This window comes from Megalops cyprinoides, chromosome 8, assembly GCF_013368585.1.
Source record: "Megalops cyprinoides isolate fMegCyp1 chromosome 8, fMegCyp1.pri, whole genome shotgun sequence".
Lineage (NCBI taxonomy): Eukaryota > Metazoa > Chordata > Actinopteri > Elopiformes > Megalopidae > Megalops > Megalops cyprinoides.
Genome location: NC_050590.1, coordinates 24,420,347 through 24,444,391, shown reverse-complemented (window position 1 = coordinate 24,444,391; position 24,045 = coordinate 24,420,347). Strand labels below are relative to the sequence as shown.

The 24,045-nt window shown below is 40.0% G+C and overlaps 1 protein-coding gene across 1 annotated transcript in view; it reads left to right on the top strand.

The window, feature by feature from the left end:
• Positions 1 to 24,045, top strand: part of LOC118781705 (SH3 and multiple ankyrin repeat domains protein 2-like) — a 170,584-nt gene that overhangs the window by 94,065 nt on the left and 52,474 nt on the right. The window contains exons 14-17 of the mRNA XM_036534701.1: positions 835 to 948; positions 14,765 to 14,846; positions 20,618 to 20,700; positions 22,064 to 22,188. Of these exons, the coding sequence (XP_036390594.1) occupies positions 835 to 948; positions 14,765 to 14,846; positions 20,618 to 20,700; positions 22,064 to 22,188 (404 nt within the window). The remainder of the gene's footprint in view (positions 1 to 834; positions 949 to 14,764; positions 14,847 to 20,617; positions 20,701 to 22,063; positions 22,189 to 24,045) is intronic.

Genomic DNA, 24,045 nt, shown 5'->3' with positions numbered 1-24,045 from the left:
TTGATGAAAAAAAAAAATCACATTTTGTGTTTATCCATTGTTAGTAAAAGCAGTAACATAACACACACATTGTTATAGTGATTAATAGCCTTGAATGCCTTTTAGACTCCATTTTCACTCATTAAATTGGCCCATGAATTATATCCATTTTATAGAGTTTGCATTTTTGATGGGAGTTACAGAACATTAACAATGCAAATTAACAGTCCTTTAATTTCAAATATGAAAGTGACCCTTCAATGTGTTGTAAGAATCCTTGAAACTTGAAATCACCTCCTGTGCAGTGATGTGTATGTGTTGCATGTGTGATAAATGCCCCTGGTTGGTGAATAGTGCTCAGCATGCTGTAGTGAGAGGCAGTTGGGCTCCAGTAGAGTAAGGTTCCACTCAGAGCTCTGTGCTCTTCCTCACCAGATGGTGAAGAGAAGGTCTACAGATTATGCCTCCCAGCCACAGGCAAAGGCCTAATTACTTCAAATGCTTATGTAATGAGTGTAGGGAAGTGGGTAGGGTGGCCACATCTTAATCCAAAATGGATTTTTGTCATTAGGAATTACATAGATTACATCTGTGATAACAAAAGTAAGAAATAGTTCATGCAATGTGGAATTGGTGTGTATTATTGAATTCTCATATAGATGGTTTGTGTTGTGCTCTAAGAATATTTATGTACAATTGCTTGTGTGCATCCAAATCTGATACGAAGGCCGTGAAAAGATTTTCTGCTGTTTTCATCACCAATCTGTTAATCCTTTAATATCTCTTACTATACATATATATATATATATATTATTTTTTTTATTTATTTATTTTTTTTTTTGCTCCCCATCACAGTTCTGAGCATTGGAGAGGGTGGATTCTGGGAAGGTAGTGCTCGGGGGCATGTGGGCTGGTTTCCGGCAGACTGTGTGGAAGAGATCCCGAGTAAGCCCAATGAAGCCAGATCACGTAAGTCACAGCCGAACACTGAATGCGAGCAGCACAACCAAGCTGAAACCCAGAGTGGCACAGCATTGTATGAAATCCCACTTCTCCCTACACACTGCCCTCCGGTCTGGAGAAAGCTGCTCTGTGAACCTTACCTTAATTTCAGCTGTCTACCATATGGGACCCAGCTCTGTGAATCTGCACTGTAAACTCAGGCTGCCAGCATATTTTACCAGATTGTTTCATCTGTACTGACCTGCAATGCCACATTTGACATCTAGAACAGCAGACCTCATGGATATTATGTTATGTGGTCTGCGATGAGGCACTGTAGTATGCTGGTGAAGTCTATATTGAGACTCACTATCTTTGTGTGTGCTTTGTTTCTGCTGGGGGAAACTGGGGTTGTGGTTTCCACAGCTGCCACATCTGCGCCAGGCAATGTTTGTTTTTGTGGATGGGCTGGTTGAGCATATAAGGACTGGCCTTCCCTCTTAAATCATTGTTGAGGGAGGTTGATTAAAGCCTCCACATGTGCATTCATGGTGCAAAGTATTGAATTACAGTAATATTTTCACACATGATCCTGGGCCTACTCTGAGCTAGCTCAGGTATGCATTACATTGTTGAACAAAAAGAGGAATACTCACCATCTTTCCCTTTGTCTCTCCTTATATCTGTATGTGTGCCTTTCTTCCCTCTACCTACTGTAATTTTCTTTCTCCCTCCCCCTCCTCTGTCTTCCTACCCTCTCTCTACTCCTTTACCTCTGTCTTATCCTTTGTCTGCTCCTATGTCGGTCTCTTCCATTCTCTGTCTGCTCCTCTACCTCTCCCTCTCCCTCACTCTTTCTACTTGTCTACATGTATACTCCGCCTCTATCACTGTCTGAATCTCTTTTCTTTCCCCTGCTCTCCATGTCCACCTCTGTGTCTCCTTCAATTTTAGTTATCTTTTTCCTTCTCTCCCTCTCCCTCTCCATTGTGCTCTTGTTGTTCTGTGCTGAGCTCCTCTGTTGGGTGTGGGAGCAGATGGGGCTCAGCATGTGTCCTCACCACTCTCTGGCTGCACTGTCAGGTACCTGATCCCCTAAGGTGTGCGGGACAGGGAGGAGCTGCCTCACACAAGGCAAGACCTAGTACTGCCTGCCTTTTTGATGCATTCCAAACCTTGTAGTATGCCTGGCAGGAATGGGACAGGGAGGGGGAGTGAAACATAGACTCACCTGGTCAGGTACATGGTGCCCCTGATGATTTATAAAGGTCTTTTACCCTGCCCATGTCTTTTCTTAATTCCTGAGAAGGCATGCAGAGCTCTTCCAGTGCATTTGTGCTGACAAGGTCACTATCATGTCTGCACTGAGTGCAATGCCGTGGTTATGTGAATCAGTGTGGAGGGCTGACAGATGTTGTCACTACATTATTTGATTAGTTATCGCGAGAACAGTTGGATATCAGCTCTCATCGTTGTATAGATTTTATCATATAACCGTGTGGGACTGATTGTGGTTTCTTTTTCAAAATGAACGATGCAGGGTGTTCCCTTCTCTGCTTGTCACTGATTTAAGCTGATGTTTCTCATGTACATGGCTGTCTTTTAATGACCAGCCATAGAAATGAAAGGTCATCTTTAATGTAAATTAAGGGAGAGTAGGTAGGACTGCAGAAGAACTATTTTGGTAGCAGGTGCCTGTGATTCTGCAGTGTTGGATGTAACTACTGTAGTGTTTGTCAAGGTGCTTTAATAGAGCAGAGTCAGCGGTGCTTTCTTGTACCCACTGCTGCCTGGAACATCTCTCCCTTGAGATCTGTGACTGTTTGTCCTCTGAAGCGCTGAGATTGGCCAGTGTGGGCAGGCCCGAAGCGGAGTTTAAGACCAATAATAATCATTACACAGTTTTAAATCTTGCCAAAATGTAGTCTCATTCATCTGTGAACTAAAAAAGAACGGTAATATGTTGGTCTTTATTTGGCTTAGTGTTTTTATAAGTCACTGTGACCTGGACAGGTGATTAATTTCTAATAAAAATGTTTTTACTGATGCTTCTACAAGAGTAGGGCTTTTAGGAGTTGTTCAGTATAACTGATTGGCAGGCTTGAATACATCCTGTATTTTCTGATGTCCAAGTAAATATTGAAACATCCACAGTGAAAGGACATTCAAGAGACCATGCATTGAGTATGTCTGTAAAACATTTAGTTTTACTCCAAATGTCAACATGTTCATTTAACAATGGGAATGTCTTTCCAGCAAGACCTTTGAGCCACACTGCAGTTCTATACATGTCCATTTGATAAAATCAAAACTGCCAAGTCCCCTTAAGGGAATGCACTTTTCAATATAAAAAAAACCTTCCCAGATGAATGTACCATTTAATATCAAGGAAACATTTTCCTGAAGATAGCTTAGTAAATTTGAGTGTCTCCAGGGGTCATTTTATTGCAATATAGATCATTTTTGATGAATAGAACTTTCCTTTAAGAAAATGTAGTGCTTTTGATTGAATCCAGGGATATGTCTGACAGTGCTGTTTTTATGCTAGGTAAAGTACATCAGGCTGATAATGATTTTTACAGGTGTGTCATATTCATAACACAAATTTAATTGATTAGAGGAGTTAACATGAAATGTGGAAGTGCTTTATTGTCTGGTGTGGCCTTTTTTAAACTCTGTGTAGTTTGCTTTCTGTGTACTCGGGACTGCTAACAGAGCTTCTGTAGCAGTTCCACTGCAGAGTGGTGTAAGCCACTCCATCTCATGCTCTGATAACCTTGTGAACATGTGAGGTGCCTCCTGGCTGTACAAGTCTGTTAATTCAATAAACGCTCACCAACAGCTCTGACCACACTGCACCTTGCCTGTAGTCCTCAGGATTCTGAGCAGTGAATTACCTTGCAGGGCTGTATCTTATTGGGGCAGGTATTTGGTATTTGTGCTACACCCCATGCAGAGCTGGGGTCGGCACCCCAGTGAAAGTTGTCATTTTGGGGCAAATGAATTCATCCCACATCAGGGCATCGCTATTTGCTTGTTTTGGAATTGACATAATGAGGCTAATGCCATTTGGGTCAGAAGTCCCCTAAGTTACAGCATCATGTTGTCCCTCTGTTACATTATTAATGTCCCTCTGTTACATTATATAATGGGAGGGAATGTGTTTTAGCTTGTTGGCAAAATACAGACACATTGAAGCTGCCAACATGCTTTCCCTTGACTGTTAGTAAAAATTTCACAGATTCAGGGTCTTGCTTTATTCACAATTACCAATAATCAAATAATGCAACATTGGCATACACTAATAAGTACATTCTAAAGAAGACATAGTTTGAAATCTGTGCCACATGTTAAAATGGGCAGTTATGATTAGTGCCCCTTCCCTGGTGTCTAACAGTGTTAATCTTAGTGTGGTACTCTATTGTTGTGACTCCAACTAAGAAATGTAAAATGTGTATCTGGTTGAGGATATGATATGTATGCTGTGTAATACTATTTCTTCTGTACTTTATAAGGCATTGATGCCATCATGAATTCCAGCATAGAAGTAAAGGAGCTAATCTCACGGATCAGGTGCAAGTATTTAAACAGGTGACTTGAGGTGGGAATGAAATCAAGGAGTGGAGTATTATCAATCTGCAATATGCTTGGATGTGCTGGATCTGCTTAGTCATACAGGAAATTAATACAAGGAAGCAAACATGGAAGAACTGATGTAAATGTATTAGTATTTATGCTGGACCATAGCTCCATACAGTAGTAAACATTGCTTTGTCCAGCCAGGATCGTGGTACCAAGGATTTGTTCGTGTAAACTGAAGGAACTGCAAAAAAACATCTGTTGCTTTTGTACTTTGCTTGGTAGAGTAAATTACTCCACAAAACAGATCGATGACTTGCTGAATGATGAAAGGGAGCTAAATGTGGGAGGCTGTTTATTGCCTCACTTAGCTGTGTTTCCCTGAAGGCACCATCTGAGATTCCAGTATTCACTATTTCTATCTGAAACATTTGGAATCATGGGGTAGCTTAATGATCAGTCAAGGTGTCATATTATAGGTTCATATGATTTAAATGGTATTTCATTTAACTAATTTTTAAATACTATATAAACAGAATGTTTAAAAGGTTTGTAGGTATGTTCTATAAGAAAACAAAACCATGCACCAATCATGTGTAAATAAACGACTGGTTAGTTAATGTGTGTTTGTTACACCCAGTGATTCACTTTTCCTGGGGTTCATTTTCATATTCCTAACGATTCTTGGCAAAAAACAGTTTCCATTTGAAAATACATGTTGAATGACAGGTGTCAGTTTAGATTGTGATCATTGTCAGAAGTCAGCTGCTCCAAAAATATATTACAGTATATATGAACATAATTATTACAGAGGTCCTGTGTACTTGTGAACTAACACTAATTACAATCACTGCTTCAAACATGTCTGTACTGTCCAACAGTTAGACCAGCCCTTGGTATGTTTACTCTGTATGGTGTTCAGTGAGTGATTTATAATCAGTTTTCGGTAACTGTACCAAAGGAACCTCAAGCCCATCTCTTCTTCTCTATCTCTTGAATGCACTTCCTTTGCTATTACAACTAATCAATACTCAGAGGCAAGGGCAAGGGTACATCTTCGATGTTTCAAAAAAGATCTGAACTATGGTAATGGTACATTACTGGATAGAATTTAAAGAGAGGGGATCTTTCAGGGGCTTTATTTTGCTTGAAATGTCTTGTAGATGCACTGCCTATGTCAGAGTGTGGGAATTGGAGCTCCATGTGTGATTGAATGTGTCTGTTTCCCCATGTGATGTGATGACTGTAGAGTTGTAAGGTTGGCCTGACTTTTGTTGGTGCAGTGCACAACTACTTGACTCTGTGCATTGGAGCTGACAGGCCAAAATAAGGGTCAACTCACAATGTGTTCACATTTGGATAACTCTGAAACATTTCTACAATGTCACAACCAGGTTGTGGGAATGATATGGGTTGGCAGAGTTGATTTATAAATTCATATAAGGTGATTAATCACTGTTAATTGAGAATAGTCAGGGGATTACTTCAGACTTGCAGCTTTTGGATCCTCTGAGTATTCATGTTTCAACTTCAGGCAATAAGGTCAGGTAATCATCTTAAGAGATCCTTCTGGCCAGCCTAGAGTCACCACCACCCTGAATGAATGGTAGCCTTTCTGCAAAGAAGCAATGCTTTACCCAGAATTCCCCACATGACTCCATGACACCCCATCAGTCAGTATCATCTTCCAACACAATGCTGCACTCCAAAACATACACATTCATGCACATTCTCTTTGTGACCCACACACACTCGTAATACTAAATTTGCACGCTACTGTTCTATGTGTTGCTAGCAGCGTACTGCCAGGTTTTCTCATAGTCAGTTGCATCTACATGTGTGCACAGACATCTGTGGGGTGTGTGTCTCATTCCTGAGAAGGGGAAAAGTTGTGTTGAATTTCGACTGCTGCTGGCACAGACTGCTTGTATGGGAGGAGAGATGCTGCTTCAGTGGGTAAAACACACCGACACACACACACACCGACACACCGACACACAAATACTTTCTCACACACAGCCACTTATACACACTCACTGATAAGGAAATTCCACCCCCCCCCCTTTCCCACTCTTCAACATCTCAGAGCACAGCAACTCACTCTTATAGCCACTTTACGACCATATTTTGCACAAGCACATGTAAACACACACACACACACACACACACACACAATTTCCCACACCGACCACAGCTTTCTGTTCCCAGCTGTAGTTTGCAGCATAAAACTCTTTCACTATCTGTGCTTCCTTTAAGTTAGAAAAACCGTAAATGACAAAAGTTCTCAGTCATGTTGGTTATGGCATGTTGTGGCAAGCTGGGATTCCATTGTGTGGAAAAAAGAGGCACACATTGAACTTTTGCTTTTTAGGCCCTGTTCACACCTGGTATTAACATGTGTCTTGGGTGATCCGATCACAAGTGGACAGCTCTAAATACGTCTGTTCACATACGTCTGGCATTAAAATGCCTCCCCACGTGCATCTCGAGTGACCACTTATGATCGGATCTCACTTCCCCGCTCTATATGCAAATAAACACGTACATCATTTCCATTTGCAGATGTAAGTTTACACATCATTTAAAGGTCTGTTTGAACGAATCTTGTTATGACTGTCACTATGAAATAATACATCTTGTATCTGTAAATGAAAACCTAGTTGATTAGCAAGCTAGATTCCGTTCATCACTGAAATTAAATACTCTGAACTCAGATGCAGCTGATCTTTTGTTCAATTTTGTTAATCGTTGGAAGAAAACGCTAGATTAGAACATTTTTAACTTAACCATATTTGTCTGGCACCTTGCCAGTATGGTTGAATTAAATAGGCTAAGCAAGATATTGTGTTTCCAAAGTTTCTTAGGTTATTCACTGCAATGAAAATGTTTCATAGTGTAGTTTAATATCAAAGGGTGTTTGCTGGTTTGCTAGTGTTGTGAATACATCTATGAATTACTTTTCCAAAACCGAGGCGCGCTTGTTATGGAAGAAGGGACATTCTAAAACGCTTAACGTGAGATGGCTTAACATGGCTTAATGTTCCAAAACAGCGATGAGTATGGACGCTTTTTGATAGGAGATAGTGTTTATGGCATGTGAGATGTCAGACAAATTTGGTGATCATTGATTGCTGTTTTGGGACATTAAGCCACCTTAAGCTTTTTCCTTATAATGGGCGTCAATGGAGAGGAAAACGTAGTGAGATAACGACCATACTCCTAGGATTTCGGTTTTGATTTTTTGACAGGAGGAAGTATTTCTGACAAGAGATGTCAGAGAGAAATTTGATGATAATTGATTGGAACATGAAGCCACGTTAAGCGTTTTAGAATGTCCCCTTAATATTCATGATAGCCTATTGTAAATCTTGACTCCCACAATAGTCTACTAACATTTATTTGTAGAACTACAACACTTCACATATTATTCATAATACCATTTTTCCATGTAATATATTGCATTATACCTTTGGGGCTTGGAAGCATATGAGGTAGCTTACGAACTCCAGTTGTTGTTGTTGCCTGTTGTGGCACTTTAAAACCCTTTCGCACGTAACACATTTTTCATGCTATGTAGCGCACATGGTTAGTTATGTTTTCATTAGTGTTATTAAGCTTCTCATATATTTTTTAACGTTAAAGCGCTGGTACTTCAAAGCTAAAATTAGCTAGAATTTTTCCAATCTCGTGTGCTAATCATTTTAGCTTATGCACTAAACAGCTAATCACACTGGTGTGTATGCCCTTGGCGTGCAAATGAGTAGGGCCTACGTACTTCCACTACACAGAGGACGTCAGTTGAGTAGGCGGTCCTTCACTGTGACCCATGACGCATTTGCGTTCACACTGCTAGAAGAATGTGGCCATGTGCGGCCCAGACCACCTTCGAATGTGGTCTGAAAGATCGGATCTCAAATCGGATCTTGGTGCGTTCACACGTGTACTTAGCGCTGTCCATTTGTGATCGGATCACCAAAGACGCATGTTAATACCAGGTGTGAATAGGGCCGTAGACACTCTGTTCTGTCTTTAACAAGACAGCACATATGCAAGTATTCAATGAACAAGGAGGAAAGGGGAAGGGAGGTCAACAAACAGTAACACAAATCATTTAATGGTGGCACCCTACCGAACCCAAACAAACATGGACAATGAAAGCGACGGACTTAACGAAGTTTAAAAGTTACACTCTGTAGATGCATGCTCACGCCACTCTCATTTCCGTCATGCATCCATGGTCATTCCACATTCATGGAGAGAGCTTCTGAGCATGCGCAACGTCTGTCCTACGGGAAGTCATCTAGGACAATATTAATGTACTGTTTTGATTGTACGATTCACTCAGCACTGTTACATTGTATCAAATCAAGTGGCTTTTGTGGCTTTAACACGTCTTTTCTTTAAGACGGTAAGCCTACTAAAGTGGACAAGGTTTAAAAAGCAAGATATATTACAACAGATATATTAATTAAATTGGGTATAGGTGTATTTATTTAATTCAACAGCTCACAAAGTTCACTTTTTTGAGTGCTGCCTTAAACTTACATAAATTGAATTATTCATTTTTCTTTCATAAGCAGGTTTATTCTTTGATAAATGTTGCTCTGATTTTTATATTATCCATTTATACAGCTGTATAAATTCCAAAATACAATAATGGATAATATAATTATTATTTAATTCTATGCAACACTGTTTACCTGGACACATTAATGCTGAATGCTTAAGGCTGCATTTTAAATTGCTAATAAAAATGCAGCCCTAAGTGTTGTTACACTTTTTTCTTCTTGGTTTAAGACAATATTTCTTTTGTTAACACTCTGAGATCAAAAAACAATTGTAAATTGTAAATTGTAATGTAAGTTCTACCTAGAGTGGCATATGTTGGTTTCATTCAGTTCACCCCAATATGAAGTGTTTGTACAGCATAAAGGCTCAGAGCCTAGTAGATTGTCATCCATGATCTTTCTGTACCTCTTCCTTATTTAAACCTTTTAAAACTATTTCATAATCCCCATAAAACAACAGCAACAACAAAGACTGAAAGGATGATATATCTAAGACACTGATATGTCCCTTTTTGGGAAGCCAGCTGAAAGAGTGCACCCAGAAAAATAAAGGATACCATAGTAAAGGCCAGCTGAGGACATGCTTTCCCCTCCATGTTGATCAATTATAGAATGTGGAAGTGCTCCTGTCTCTCTGCAACTCTTCAATGCAATACTCATGGACGTGCTTGATTGATGCATTTCCATGGAAACATCCTCTACACTGTAAAACGCTGTTGCTATGGAGTGGGCCTTGGCATGATCCTTTTTTTTTTTTTTTTTTTTTTGCTTTTTGTACTTTTTTCCTCTCTACTGATGCTAAGAGTACAGCTTGAAAAGGTTTTCTCTCAGTGCACCCATCTTCCCAGCATTTAATAGCGGTGACTATGGCTGCTCACCAGCAGCTTTTGGGATTCTCCAAACTTTCGAGGCACATTCTAGACGGTGCTGTGGTCCAAGGGGTATAGGTGGTGCTTTCCCCTTGTCTTGGGAATTTCTGGGAAATTTCTGTCAACTGGAGAGTGGGGGAAAAGCAAGAGTAAATGGAAGAGGCTCCCAGATCCAGGAAGAAAGTTCACTTTGGAGGTATGGTGACTGTGGGGGTGTGACATAGAGGGTCAGGGGATGAACCAGCGTTGTAAAGGTCTGAGGATGGGTTGTAAATGTGATCATTTAAAAATACACAACCAACTGTGGATGTCAAGTCTGTGCCCCATGGGCTTCCACTGAATGTAATAATTCTGTGAGCTGTACATTGAGGATTCACACAGTGATCACTTGTGCTCGCTATAGAGGGTAGGCAGCCACAGACTGTCCCTTCCCTCAAGTTCTAACAGCGCTGGGATACTGAATGGCCATTTATACTCCTTATTAAAATGACTCATATTTACTTAATTTATTTCCTCTTGTTTATTGCATTTAAGGTGAAGAAAATGCTATCAGAGAAGCATGAAGAAAGGTGATGACAAGTTTAGACATATCAGAGTCAGCTGATTCTCAGTTTCAGTTTCAGTGATTATGAAATGTTAATTTTGTATTCATTGGTATCGGTCAGTCTGTATTTGCTGAAGCTTTTACATTTTGCCTGCAAAAGCCAGTGAAGTCCCTAACCCAGCTAGCTGTGGAGATTTTAGTATCCACTGGTAACTGCCTATGCCATGTACACTCATGGCTTTTCATTCTGCCCATGGGGAAGCAGTGCACACACTCTGGAGCTCTTACGTGCAGCCTCAGTGACAGCAGAAACCTGACAGGACGATAGGGAGGGTGAAAAGAGACAGCACCAGAAAGGAAACATATAAAACATATAAACCTTAAAAATAAGGTAATAAATTAACTGCTCTTTCAACACTGTGTGTTGAGGGACAGAAAGTAAAACATTAAATACAACTGTTAAGTGCACAACTGAGAGCATTTGCCAGCGGGTTAACAGTTAACATGGGTCAGGAGGAGAAAGTGTTGAATCCCACACATCCTTCTGACAATTGGTATCATCACACATCAGCAGTAGAGAAGCAAGGATACAAATGGGAAACGGTATCAGTGTGCCTGTAACACTTTACTAATGTTATCCTGTTGCAATATGGTCATAGCAACGCTTTGAGAATGTGACATGTTTGCTGGGAATATATTTTGAAACAAGAGGCATCATATTGTTTGGGCCCCTTAAGCAATGCTGACTATAATCACACATTCTCCTAGTATTTCTCTTGTCCTGTTAGGATTGTATTAGTTGCTGTTTCAGGGCTGTATTTTATATAATATTAACAATGCTTTCTATCTTAACTTGTTGACCTGGTCCTGAGACAGCATACAATTTGTAAGCTTGTGATGACGCACAGAAGATCCAATAGCCAGTTACAGAGCTGACAGTTATTTATTTGTATAAAGTCACAGTGGTGGTTATCAGTGGTGGGTCAGCTTGCAATCAGGAGGAGGTCCGATGCTAGGCTCCACTCCCTGCTCTCATCTGCAATAGAAGGCCTTTTTTGGTCTCCTTAACAGTTATCGATTGGCACAGATCCACCAGAGTATTCACTGACAATTCATTGTGAAGTCATTTCAGATGACTTCAACAGCTTGTAATGAATGTTCGCTGCTCAACTGCCCCAGACCTCCAGCAATGCCCGGCTGCCAATGGGGATCACTCAGTTCCTTCCTTTTCTACTCTTGGCCACCAGACATCTCAGTGGACACCTTATCAGGAAACGGCAAAGTGTTTGAATCAATTATCCACTATTGAAGCAGCTGTATTGCCCCAAGGGGGTGCTGACTATAGTCTGTGGAGTGGGTAGTGTTTCATTAACATGATTACGTAATTTGAAATGCTGCACAATGGAGCAAATGAAGGAAACACATTAATTTTATTACTTTATTTAACCTTAATGGGGCATAGAGTTAGTAGGCAGAAATTTGCTGGTGGTGGCACAAGGCATTCCTCATACAGCTAAATGTTGTGGAGTTTTCCTTCCTATGATCCTCACCTTTTGAGTGTTTTGGTGGCCGTTTACTTCCTGTGGCATGTTTTCACTGATGTCATGTCAAAGTGCAGAGTACTTTTAATTTTTCCAGCAGCACTGTCAATGGTTTAGATTAGAGATGCACCGATCCACTTTTTTTCAACTCTGATCCAATTCTGATACCTGAATTTGGATATCTTCTGATATTGATACCGACACTGATACTAGAGCTCTTTTTCTTGAATATTATTATTATCATTATTATTGTTGTTGTTGTTGGTATTATGTGTAAGATAACATGAGGCTGTAGTAAACCACACAAAAGACCAAAAAAATATACAAAAATACATTAAATTTAAGTGTATTCCAAAGCAATTTATTTGAACTGTAGTTCAAGTAGGCTTCACATACAAAGAGTTGTAGGAGTGCAAATTGCTATGGCAACTCATTTAATGTTTTGAAAAACTTCAACAAATCAGAAGCACAGCAATGCATTATGAAAGTCTAGTTGGCTATACACGAAGCATCCCAAACTGGCAACTCCAAGGCGATCCATTGCTTTTATTACGTTACTGGCATTGTCTCTTAAAATGACATGGACTTTCCTCTTCTCAGTTTTCCATGCATTTAACATTTCCCCCGTTGCTGTAGTGATGGACTCTCCTGTGTGTGAGCCTCAAAACTGCTTAGCCTGCAGCACTGCTTTTTGCAAAGTAAAACTTGAGTCTATCCACTGTGCTGTCAGACTTAGTAATGACATTGGACGTACATCTGAGCTCCAAATGTCAGTTGTGAAACTAACCATTGCAACATTTTCCAAGCATTTTTCGAAATGAATTTGCACACTTGCCTGTACTTATTTGGGATATCCATTTCGGAGATGAAATGCCGGTTTGGCACCGTGTAGTGAGGCTCCAAATGTTCGATTAAGCATCGAAAACCCACATTTTCAACAATAGAAAGGGTTTGGTCATGCAGCACAATGAATTCAGCGACTTTCTCCGTTACCAGCTTTGCTTTGTTGCTGTCTGGAGGGAGTTTCTCATGCTTCTGAATTGTTTCCAGCAATGTTTGCTGTTGTGGCACACTTTTCTTCTTGGCACTCGTTGCCTGTATAAATCCGGCATACTCCCCTCCATGATGCTTCTGCAAGTGTTTAATCAAGTCCGTGGTGTTGAAGTTTCCAATACTGCTACCACCCCTCCAAACACTCGCATTGCATAAATTTCACTCGGCTGTTTTGCTTTTTTATTCCTTGAGTTTTAAGTCCACACAGCTGACATGATGACAGCGATGCTGCAGGTCTCACTCACGTTCTAGCTACTGTTCACGTGACACATGCTGCTCATCTGTGTTACTTGTGACACATCTCTCTTTACGGCATGTCGCTCAAAGTTTAGTTAAGCATTTACATGATAGTTTAGGCTAATGGATTGTATCGCATTATACTTTTTTCTTCCGATATCCCATCCAGTGATTTTGGCCAGTATCGGACCGATACTGATACTGAGTATCAGATGGAGCATCCCTGGTTTAGATTTGCACTTGCATATCAATTGCCATATGCTCTGCTTCGTGCGGGGGAGTCATGTGTCTTGGTCTCCTGAAAAGGAGTCCCCCCTGTGTTTTCATGTACATTTCCTGGTAGTTCTGTGTTGTTTTGTTTCTCTTTCTCATTCTCTTCTTGAATGCAAACATCCCTTTTATCTGGGACATTATTCGTAGCATTGATGGGGCATTTTGGAGAGGAAAGTGATACAATTCATATAGATAGTTAATGCTCTGTTTTGCTCTTTAGTCCTCTATTTGGCTTGACAAAGTGGAAATAGAAAAAACCTCTGCAATGATGGCATGGTGGATATGGTATTTTCTTAGTAATGTAAGGCTTCGGTGTGTAAAAAATACATTTTATTGCTTCATATTTTCTGGCTAAGCATTCAGTCAGTGTTTACACTATATATGTTAAGAGTTAGTCTTTTCTGCTTATAGTGGTATGCTGTGTTGTGACACACTTGTATATTGTAACTTACTGATTATGGTTGCTTGCTCTAGAGATAGTCTGCATATTTAAGGAGAACAAGAAAGGAATGCACACTGTAAAATGTTTTATGTATGTAAGTCTTGGCTAATTATATACATTTAGTGAAAGTGATTTTATCATTAATATATAATAATTTTAGTTTGCTTGCAGTAAACAGCACAGCAAAAGCTCTGTCCCAATAAAATCTTACCTGAGTTTGTAGAGTTATCTGTTACTTCTTAAATATTGGTAATACATGAAGGACAAGGAGCTGTCAATACAGAGTTGTCGCTGAATTACTGAATGGAGTTTGTGTGCCCATATAAAAACTGCCCTGTGAGTGATTGTTTTGCAAAAGAAGAATTCTGATTACAAGCCTCTTCTTATTGTCTGCTGGGAGTCAGTACCAGGTCCGAACAGAGCCCTTAAGTGCAGGAAATGACCCTCATGGAGGCTGGAGTACCATTGAGAACTGCTTGTTTTGTACCATGATGAAGACAGAAAGATTACCCTTAATGTGCACAGCAGGTGAAAAATAAAGGAGGGAAAAATACCCTGAGCTGCATCATGGCTCTTGACTCCAGTGAAGAGATCCCTCAATCCAGCATCATTCCTCTGGGAAATGATCCCAGAAAGATGTAGATTGATTCAGCTCCCTTGGTCTCAGTTAAATAAATCAAGGTGATTGATGGTATGTTTGTGTCAGTAATTGATTATTGACCCTCTTGTCTCTGCAGAAACCAGAGCAGACAGATCAGACAGACGGAAACTCTTTCGGCATTACACCGTTGGATCATATGATAGCTTTGATGCATCAAGGTAAGGGCAGTGTTTATAGGTTGGGAATCTGATATTTAGGATGTAAGGCAAATAATTATGATGACACAATGATGGCCATGCTATGGATCTGATAATATCCTCTGAAACATTTCAGTTGGGATATTATAGTGAGGTCCAGATCATTGTGGTCAATAAAAATCCCATGGTACTTGCCACAAAAAGTAGGTGGTTTGTTCAGGCCAAACTTCCAATCTGGATTTCTCAGTTTGCCCATTTAATTATACCCTAGTTTAACTGGATAATCAAACCCCTACCAGTTTAAGCCAGCTGATGTTTTGTGATCGTTCTAGTGCAGAATGGCTGCCAACAACTTTAAGTTGCCTTGATATTCTTGAAAATTCCTGTATTAAGTGCAATGCATTATTTTTATTTTATAAATACAATGAAACACTAAAGGTCCCCAGTGGTTTTTTTACGGTATTGTTCCAAGCTCGGGTTGAGCCCTGCTGATCATACCTGGGTCATGTCTGAGCTGTGTTATTTTCCGGGTCTGTAGCAGCGGAATGCAGTTGACCTTGTTCTACCATGGTAGGATAAGTTTCATTAGCCAGGGTTCCCTTGTTGCACCTTGTTGCTCTCTGAGCACCTATTCGATAGGTGCCTATGAGTTGCTCCAATGATGTTCACTGTTTGCTCTCCTGGTGCACTGTGGGATTTATAGTGGTAAAACAGTGTTGGTTGGCCCACATGTGTATTGGAAGATTGCATTCACTGTACCCCTGCACTCCCATAGTAGATGAAGCATTAATACATTTGAAGCAAGAAGTAGTATACATTGTTTGTTTCTTTTTCCCATGTTTTCACGTTCTTTTGTTAACATATTGATAGTAGTGTGGTGCTAGTGGATAGTACTAATGTACATCTGAGGATGTTGCTTGTTCTGTGTAATATGGAAATGCCTGTTTTTTTATTTGTGTATTTTTGTCATTGATTCAAATAGTAGAAATGCATTGCATTTTAATTGATTCATGTAAGTAGGAATATGGGAAAATAGCCATTGAAGCCCTACATAAGAGCATTGAAAGCCCAAAAATGTTTGAAATGTACAGATATTTAAGCATTGATTAAAAATTGTCTTGTTTCTATTACACTGCATCTGCAAATGTAGCTTATCACTAGGCGGTATGCCTTACAATTCATCCATGAAAATTATATTTATTGGCCACCTGACACAATTACCCTTTGCAGTTAAGTGGTAACATAAAATGTTTTCAAATTTCTTACATGCTTATTATGGCAGTTTGTTAATCTTTCAACACTTGAATCTGTTATACATGCACTGTCTCTTTAGATTGTCAATGTTAACTTGTGACAACCAAGGGTCTCCTCCACAGTGACTGGGTGATATCACCCTAAATATCCCCCTAGCTCTAGATTGCATTGTTTGCCTTGTTGCCTTGATTATAATTGAAATCACAGTCAGAATGGGTGTCACACAAGAAACAGATCACAGTAATACCATGCAAGGCCCAATGCCTGCTTTAAGCCATGTTCACTGGCGTCCCAAAAGAGACACAATTATTTTTAACAGAATAATTTTGTTCACTATGGAAACAATTAAGTCTAAAGCTTAAGATTTAAAAAAGAGACCACAGAAGTAAATTGTTTCTGCACTGTGACTGAATTCATCAGATTTCTTCCCTGCAGACAATTGTCCATTTCCATGTCAATATTTGTATTTGCACCTTTGAGGAAAATTTATTTACAGGCTGCTTATTATAACAGTAATATAACAACACTAGCATTTGAGGTCTACTCTTTATTGTGAAGAAAATCATGTCCAAACTGATCAGAATTGTTTAACCGCTAGCCTCTGCTTCTGCAGCTTGTGCCTCGTAAACTGTGATTCAGAGCGAAGGGAAAACTAGGTACAGTTACTGGGAAAATCAAAGTTACAGCACATCTGGGGATTCACATTAAATACCCACAGTTAGGCTGTCCAGATCATGATCATAGAATCATTGTATATGTTTGTGTGGTGGTGGTGTGTGTGTGGAGTGGTGGCTGTACCTTTTTGTTGCACTCCATGTCCTATCCGTCAAAATCAATGTAAAGTCATTTACCTTTACATTAGCTGGCTAGACATCAAGAATTAGTTTTTTTTTAATTACTAGGTAGTGAGCTATGTACTTAGATAGTTTATTAGCTATGTTATCTAATTGCTTAGCTAGTTAGCTGGTAATGAACCACTTATTCTTAGCAGTGAAAGAGCCTTTATTCATGTTTATTTGGTGGTTATTACTCCACAACCTAGAAAGAAACAAAACAGTATTGGAAGTCATTTGCTTAAATATGGTCAGGCGATGATGAATTACTTGCAACTTGCAAGAGTCACTTTCATTCTATGACAGGTAAATTAAATATGATCGTAGAGTGTGATTGTTATTGCATATAATGTGCATTGTGTAGCAAACGCTTAAGTACACTCCCATTTTTCAGTCAGATGTGCGCCTTTTTCATGCATCCTGCATCAGTCTATTGAAAATAAAATGCCAAAAAGGCTCCTGGTTTATCCAGGTCAAGGTGAACCTGCAGTCTTATTTATCACTGCAGTTCCACTGGGTAGAGGGGAGGAGTGGGGGTTGGGCCAGGGGGAAAGGGAGGGTTTCCCTCCCCTTGAAACACACCAACCCTTTCAGGCACTTCCACATCACCGGTGAGCAGGCATCCATGAGGCACTCTCACCTCATTAAGGTCATGCAATCAGGAATATTAAGACCAGAGCTGCTGTATCATACAATATGTCTTAGAAATTTCAGAAACCCTGTGATAAAATTACAGTGCTATATGGATTATGCCAACTGTGTTTTTACAGGGGGTGTGTCATATCTTCCTTTGGCCACAAATGTGCCATGACATGACTAAAAGGGAACAATTAACATTAGTGAGTGAACTTGCTTGAACATTGTATCATTTTATAGCCATTTGTATTTATAACACAGCTAATGCGTGACATCCTCAAAACCCTGTAACATTGTAGCAATGTTATAACTAGAGTGTAATAATTCAGCTGTTTGAAAATGTTGCTAGAACATCTTTGAAACATTGAATGCTATGTGGTGGCTAGGTAACCATGGCAGCACAGTGTGCTTTTACAGGAACTGGGTGAGGGTATTAATCTTTGCTGGGTAAACCTGTTCAGATGCTTCTATGTAAAGCCTCACTGGCTCAGCTGAAAGGTGTACTCTCAAGTCTTAGATAGTAATCTCTTCCTTTGAGAGAGAAAGCTCTGTCACCTTGGAAATAAAAGGATACATTTGACTTTTATGTGTTTCTTAAGGTACAGGTCTTCCATTGGTGGTAATTCTTACCTGTGATTCAAACAAGAAAGCCATTGATATTTATTTGGCATCATCAGGATGGTGTAATTTTATTTTGATTTAACTAATTGATTAAATATGATCAATTCTAACTCAACACAAATCAGTCATAAATATTTGTTCCCTAACCAAGGCTGTTGGTGATACAAAAGGAGGTAGGAATCAAAAGTAAATGTAAATTCTAAATTAAACTGAGATTTTACTGATCTGGAACAGCAGTGGTACTGTTGGTGCTTTAAACATTCATAATGATTTTTTTGACAAACAGAAGGCACCTGTTAATTTTTCATGAGATGCAAACTTACCAACCTTGTGGGCTAGTAAATAGGGTGTGACAATCATTTGGAAGAGAAGGAGCCTCTCAATTTTAATGTCAGGAAAGAGGCAGCTGGAACAGTAATAGGCTGCATGTGCACAGCCATAGAAGACAGTTGTGCAGGATTGCATTTAACAGGTGAATAAAAATTGGATAGATTTTTGTGTGGGGTTAGCCTATTTGTAAAAAATAATTCACAAACAGAATGATAAAAATAACATATGGCCACATAACTAACTGCAATTTTTTATGTTCTCTTGGAAACTCTTGGAAGTAAATCTAAGACCCCTATCCTGGAAATTTTTAATATAATATTATGTCATTAATCCTTACTTGTGACACTGGCCTTCTTTATACAGTAATTGTGTGAGATGGCACAGAAAACAATTGTTTTAAAAGATCTGTCATTCCCAAGATGGGTCTCATTGTGGCACACACAATAATAACAAAGCTATAATCTTTCAGAAAGAGGGCATTCATCAGATTTTAATAACCTTGTTGCACTCTGATAACACCATGGCATCCTCTAAAAACAGGTTACATTACTACAGCAACCCCGTATTCTGCTATGCTGTTGCCAGCACGGTAGGAAACATCTCTTACCCTATTCAAGTTTCTTGCTTTGTGTTGTATGATCTTTGTGTGATTACATATTTACTAAACCTTTAGACATAGATATATATATCAGATTCCTTGACACCAACCTCAGTATATCCATCAGAAGGATGCATCACTACCATTAAAAAACGCTGAATAGAAAATGCGTGTGTATTTTTGACTGAAAGGATGGGGCAGTGCAGTCCTGTCGCATGGGTAAAACAATTCTGTCACATGCTCTTTCTGTGTGGTCTTTTTTCTTCTTAATGCTTAAGGTCTGTATTTTATTCAAACTGCTTCACCTCACATTTGGAAAATGTCAAAAAATGTGTTTCGTGAGTAAATACTGCTATCGAGATTGAACTAACTCTTGTGAAATCTGCTATTGTTGTTAAACTAAGTAAATACTTTTAATTTGGTCGCATATTCACGCACAACAATCGTAGAACTTGGTGGAGGATATGGCTATTTGCGCTGCAACGCATAAAGGCTTGTATCTGGTATCCCTTTATAGAAATGATAGCTAAATTGAGAGGTGTGGTGGGGTTTATTACTGACTTTGCTTTACACTTATGTTGCTTCTTCCCACGTCTTCTCCTCACTTGATTGAATTATGTGAATTGTAAATACCGAATGAGAGCCCGGCTGCTGATGCTTAGATGCTTGCTGTTAGCTGAGTGGGCTGACAGTGGTGGTTGTGTGTGTGTGTGTATGTGTGTGTGTGTGTGTGTGAGAGAGAGAGAGAGAGAGAGAGAGAGAGAGAGAGAGAGAGAGAGCGAGTGAGAGAGAGAGATTTCCTGTTTCTTACACTGTGATTTGTAGTGGAGGCAAAGGACTCGAACAGATGGAATAAAGGAATAACCAAAAGAAAAAAGGCTTTATTGAGAAAACTGAATAAAGTCTGCAACAACGTCAACGAAAGAATAATTACCGGATTTTTTTTTCTTCTCGCATTCCTCACGCTCTCCTCGAATACAGCAACTGCTTCAATAGCCGCAAAGGATTACATTAATAAAAATGCCATTCAGTGCGAGGCAGGCTGCATCCCTCTACTTTCCACAGACACTCCGCTGATGACAGGAGTCCTCACGCTCATTCAGTCGTTCACGCACGGCCTTCCAGCCACCGTGCCTGCACGTTAATGCTGCCTTCACTCCTCTCCCCGCAACGCGCACTTTTCACTGGGATTCTGTTTTGCTACCCTGTTTTTCCTTGTTGATTTCATCATTTATTTAGTCGGCAATGCTTCACTTCAACGTCACACTCCCTCGCCAGCCCAGGCCTCCGTATGTCGTTCTCCGGGTGACAACTCCGTCTTCGGCAGCAGAGGTGGTATCTTTCTTAGGAAGTGGTCGCCGAGCTGGCAGCGTTGTCACACTGCTAATTTGAATTAATGACGGACTCCCCGCCCAGCGGGTGCCTATCATGATGAACCTCCACTCGGGTCGTGCAGCTATGGCCATGATGAGGATGATGGGGTGTAATAACGGCCGCTATGCGCGGAATTTTCTCCACAGTGACTGCGTTATTGACGAGAAGACGGTGGTTCTGCAGAAGAAAGACAATGAGGGATTCGGATTTGTGCTGCGAGGAGCCAAAGGTAGGACACACACTTTAAGCTAATAAGCATATCTGCTCTGTATTGTGAAGCTCTCCGTCTTTTCTGATTCTCATACCTGTCTGTCTCTGTTTCTACTTGCATCACTTGGTAAATGCACTTGATCGTTCACAACTCACACACTGGTTATATTTTGTGACCCACTTCCCCATCACTTAAGCGCTTAATCGACTTTGTTGAATGTGGTAGCTGAAATTGTAGACAGGCTTGATGTCATTTCACTTACGGAGGTTCTGTCAAGAAGAGGATGCGCAATGCTTACTGGCAAAAGTTGCTCAAATGATACTTTGGGCTTGCATGTAAATTCTTTTATGCAGGTATTGTTCCCAGATACATTCACTGTTGTTTCAGTCTTTCATTTAAAATGTCTGTATTGAGAAGAACATTGAATATGTCAAATATGTGATGATTGTTCATACTTAATTTAATAGCCCAACATGGCATGTCATTTGATTTGTAAACATCTGCAAAAGTTGTGTCTATAAACAGTATATTTGTGATACTTTAAAATGTATATTTACTAGTTGCCTGTTTCAGGAGCTCTGTGAAACCATACATAGACAGTCATACTTTTTTACCTAATTGGAAGAAGAAAAGGACATTTATTTTTTTCTCATACTAAGAATTTGATTTGGAGATGGAAGTGCATAGCAGATGTTTAAATTGAATACAACAGGGCTTACAAAAACACAGAACATTCTAGGCCAGCCCATACTGCCAATGCAGTCTTCTGGATAAAGTCAGCCCAGCCCCAGTGGCCAGTGACGGCCCTGCTGGGGCGCCCACAGAGGACAGTGTTCTGTGGGAGCATGCTGTGGTCCTGCTTAGTGTGCTCCGAAGCACGCTGCTCACTGTCTCAAAGTAAAAGGCTGAATTATTGGAAGTGTCACTTGTCGCTGTAGGTTTCTTGCAGCCATGAGGACAAGGTCTGAATATCAGTATCTGGAGTCAAGGGCCAAGATGAACAGCAACTGCCTGGTGATAAGAATAGAATCAAAAAAGACTTTATCAAGCACTGTGGATGGAAGAATAAATATATGTTTCATATATGTTTCATGATCACATCAATATTTTTTCTTTTTTTAAAACATAATTACAGGTATATTCCTTATATTCAACTTGGTTATATTTTTATTCATGAGCAGGTTTCAAAGTGTCTCATCCCATCACACCCAGTAGACACTGGTGTCTCGCACAGGACACAGAGTTCCATAGAATCATGAATTGAGCAGAAGTGTCCATTTTGAGATTTTTTGGGTCATTGCTTCAAGGCAGCAATGTCCTCATGAAGGTGCAGCCTAGCACTCTTCAGTCTTTTGTCTTCTTTTTGGTTTCCACCCCCAAGCTGATACCCCCATTGAGGAGTTCACACCCACACCAGCCTTCCCTGCCCTCCAGTACCTGGAGTCTGTGGATGAGGGTGGAGTTGCCTGGCAGGCAGGCCTCAGGACTGGAGACTTCCTTATAGAGGTAAGGAGATGGTTGGTCTTTTTTTCTGGGTACCTCCTGAAGTAATGTAATTGGTGTGATGATGGCAGTTAAAGTTCTTTGGAAATATGGAAGCTAAATGATTCCAGGATTGTACATTAGAGATGGTTTTATTGTAGGGCAAGTTTGTTGTTGCAGTTGTTTGCAAAGCACAAACTGAAACTTTTGTAGCAGCGATTTCTGAGCATCGTGATTTCCTATTCTAGCAAAGAGTTGTCAAGCACAGAGTTCTGGTAGGATTCTCACATCTTTCTTTTTCATGAATTTGTCTAGGGTTTGGTGTATATAAATGATTGTTTTCATAGTGCAGGGAGAGGTAATCAGTGCATTTTATTATAAGCACTGGTACATGCAGGTATGGGTTGCACCTTGATCTATGTATTAACATACACACTGAAGGTTACAGAGAGATTTTAACACTGAAAAATACCTGGGATCCTGCTCTGTGTGGAGAAATACTCTAATACTGAAGGTATGACGTGAGGGGTGGATAGTTCAGCCTGAGTTTGCTTGTGTCACTGCGCTAAGGCACCCTGGATTCCTCACACACCTGTGAGTTGTTTGGATGACGTCTGGTGTAGCACCTGTCTTCCAATGTTAGCCCGTTCCGCTGTAGCGTGCTGTGTGACTTGCAGTGTGAAAAACATCCATTGGCTTTGGCTGTGTGTGTGAGTGTGTTGAAGGACTGCATTTATCTTGCCTTAGTGCCCTTGAATGGATGCAGTGATTGTCTCTGTGAGACAAGCCTATGATACAAGTGATGATTCCAAAATAGGGTTGCAGAAGAAACAGGAAAAAATGTAAAAAGTAGTCCTTTCCCTTTCTCTTTCTGTGTCCCCAAATGCTGGAAGCATAATGTTACCTGCTGATCTGAGTGATACAAGGAAAATAAATTAATGAGAAGGAAAAACACAATGCTTATTGTGTGAAAATATTGTACTTCACTATAAAACCAGAAGCAGTTTAGTTTTTGATAATGCACACCTGATATTTAAAGTACATAGATCTGCTTAGTAGAGGATCATCAGAAACACTTGGATATACTTTTTGGTCACTGTGTTAGTGCCTTTCAGCAGTGCTTTCATTTACAGTGCTTTGATTAACACTGATGAAAGCAAGGTTAAGGTAGTGCTCCTTATCCTGCTATGGTTTGCTAGTAATGACGAGATAATGCATCTTCAACTACGTGACAGTGGTCCTGATTTTGCTGGTGCGCCTGCTAAATGGAACAGGAAGTTATCAGAGAGTAAGACTGCATTCCTCTCCCTCTCATTCACTCCTTCCTGAACAGTAACAACATGGGATTTTTAGACAGTCATGTGCCTCCCATCTCTGTGGTCTCATTCTCTACCCTGTTTCCATTTCTAATGAATAAATGCTGCAAAGCTATAGTGTTTACCAGGAATTAACACAATAGTAATGGAACGGCAAAATGCTGCAACACAGACTATATGGAAAAGTGAGGACAAGAACAGGAAACTTATTGATTAGGGTAAAAGATTCAGTATGTATTTTGTTCCTCACATATTTATAGAAATGCATCTCTTTTGACATGTCTATAGCAATAATTGAGCCTGTTGTGAATTTTGCACACCCTTGTGTCTGTTATCATTCATGAACTGTAGGTAGATTTAGAAAGGCATAGAACAGTCTAGAGGAAATGTAGTTGCAACAATGTTACAGCACGAGAATGATAACCCATGGTGCAATGTCATCACTGCACATCAGGAAGCAGTCTGTATGGAATGGTACACTCAGGATTTCTGCCCCAACATTTGTTTTGTTGAAGTATGAGCAGCATGAAGAAAAGCCTAGATGTGAAATTTCACCTCTTTATCT